The sequence below is a fragment of the Austrofundulus limnaeus genome, unplaced genomic scaffold (genome assembly GCF_001266775.1).
Source record: "Austrofundulus limnaeus strain Quisiro unplaced genomic scaffold, Austrofundulus_limnaeus-1.0 Scaffold174, whole genome shotgun sequence".
NCBI lineage: Eukaryota > Metazoa > Chordata > Actinopteri > Cyprinodontiformes > Rivulidae > Austrofundulus > Austrofundulus limnaeus.
The window spans coordinates 270,743-272,448 of record NW_013952576.1 but is presented as its reverse complement, the minus strand read 5'-3'; the positions used below and the strand labels follow the sequence as shown (position 1 = coordinate 272,448).

At 37.1% G+C, this 1,706-nt stretch overlaps 1 protein-coding gene across 1 annotated transcript in view; it reads left to right on the top strand.

Moving 5' to 3' along the window:
- Nucleotides 1-758: 758 nt before the first annotated feature.
- afap1l1b (actin filament associated protein 1-like 1b) overlaps nucleotides 759-1,706 on the top strand; it is a gene marked incomplete in the record, with an annotated part of 22,472 nt that continues 21,524 nt past the window's right edge. The window contains 1 exon segment of the mRNA XM_014017656.1: nucleotides 759-874. Coding sequence (XP_013873110.1) covers nucleotides 853-874 — 22 coding nt within the window.

Here is a 1,706-nt window from a genome sequence, read left to right as displayed (position 1 = left end):
ATCCATAATGGATGGGGTGAACATGAATGTGATCTTTATTTAATTTTCTTGTTCTGGGTCACTTGTGTCAAAGAATTTGACGTGAGATGTGATTTGTCAAATATACAGATTAGGGATTTACGGCTCTGACAGATTACTTTTTAGAGCTAGTTTATTCTTGCAAATCTTCCTTGGATCTCTAAGTGGAGCCACTTAAACTTTATTTTTATTGTAACTGTCCACTAACAAGATATGACATATCCCTTTACCACCCAGTTACCAAATTCTGTTTCACATCTAGTAATGAATTGCAAAGTTGAAGCTGTGAAACATTTTCCCTTGTTTTCACAATTTCCTATTAGGTGATAATTAATTAAACATAAGGTAAGAGTGCAAAAAGGGTGAGTGTTGCTGGTCTAGTTTTACTACACACATGCACAGTGAATAGAAGTGTAATATGGACTCAAAATGCAACACATTTTGCACAGATAATCACACTTTTTATTAAGTGAATAAAACATTTAGTGCATTTAAACTCAGATACAATGTAAAAGGAGTTAAAAGGATGACATTTGAAAGCTAACTCTGGCTGTTACATAATGCCAATTAGCAGATTATTTTTGTTTTTAGGGATTACAGCTCCTCAAATAGAACTACAGTAAATGGGATTTGTGTGTCAGAACACGGCAGGTTCTAGGACCCAGAGGAGTCCCAGGTGATGACTGAGCGGCCGCAGAGTCCAACTGGAGCGGCCACCCGGAGTCACAGAGAGCCGCTSTTAGTGGGTTCAACACGTCACGCATGTTTCTAAAAAATATTTTAAACATGACAAAGATAATATAACCGGAAACAGGCTTGGAAATATTAGGTGATATGGACTCTAAACGCCACAGTGGTAAGTAGCCCAACTGTCTCATTTTCTCATAAATAAACCCTAACTTTTAACTTTTTTTTACTAACTTTAAAAAAAGTAGCTAATCGCAAAAAGAGGACTAAAATCAGTAAAACATTTAAAAAGCGCTAAATTCATTTCATCTTACGCAATTAAACTGTAAATGTAAATATAAAAATGCGCAGCTAAAATAGTACTTATAATAGTAGCTAATTATAATTAAGCTACTTATAATAGTAATTAAGAAGTTTAATAAAGTTAAATAAACTAAAATTCAAGAACGAACAATGATGCGCTTTTTCAAAGAGGTCCACGCGCGCAGCTGCGGTGTTGGGGTGTGATGTTATGCAGCCACGCGCCAGTGTTCTCGTTCACTGTAGACTGTGTGCGCGTGTGAAATAGAGGCATCCTCAGGTACAGTGATGCAACCAGATACCAACAGTGTGTCGCGTTGGAAGCTGCAGCAGATGAATGGCCGCTCTGTGATGCGCGAGGATAGTGAACCGGAAGCTGCATCATCACGCGAGTCCACGCAGGTGATGAAGACTAATTAAAAGACTGGATCATAAGTGGGCGATTTAAAGTGCTTAAACATGAAGTCATATCTACAAAACAACAGGTGGAGTCAATGTATTCATTGATTAATAGTTTGTGCTTGGCAGTAATTCACATTAAGGGTTAGAAAACACAAAATGTCCATAACTCAGCCACATTTACAGATTACCTGAGAGAAAATAGGTTAGGTTGCAGCAAAGCATAATCCAAAACATGAACTTTTGTAGTCAGCTTGTCTGTCAGTAGGTGAAAAATAATCAAAGAACCATTGATATATATA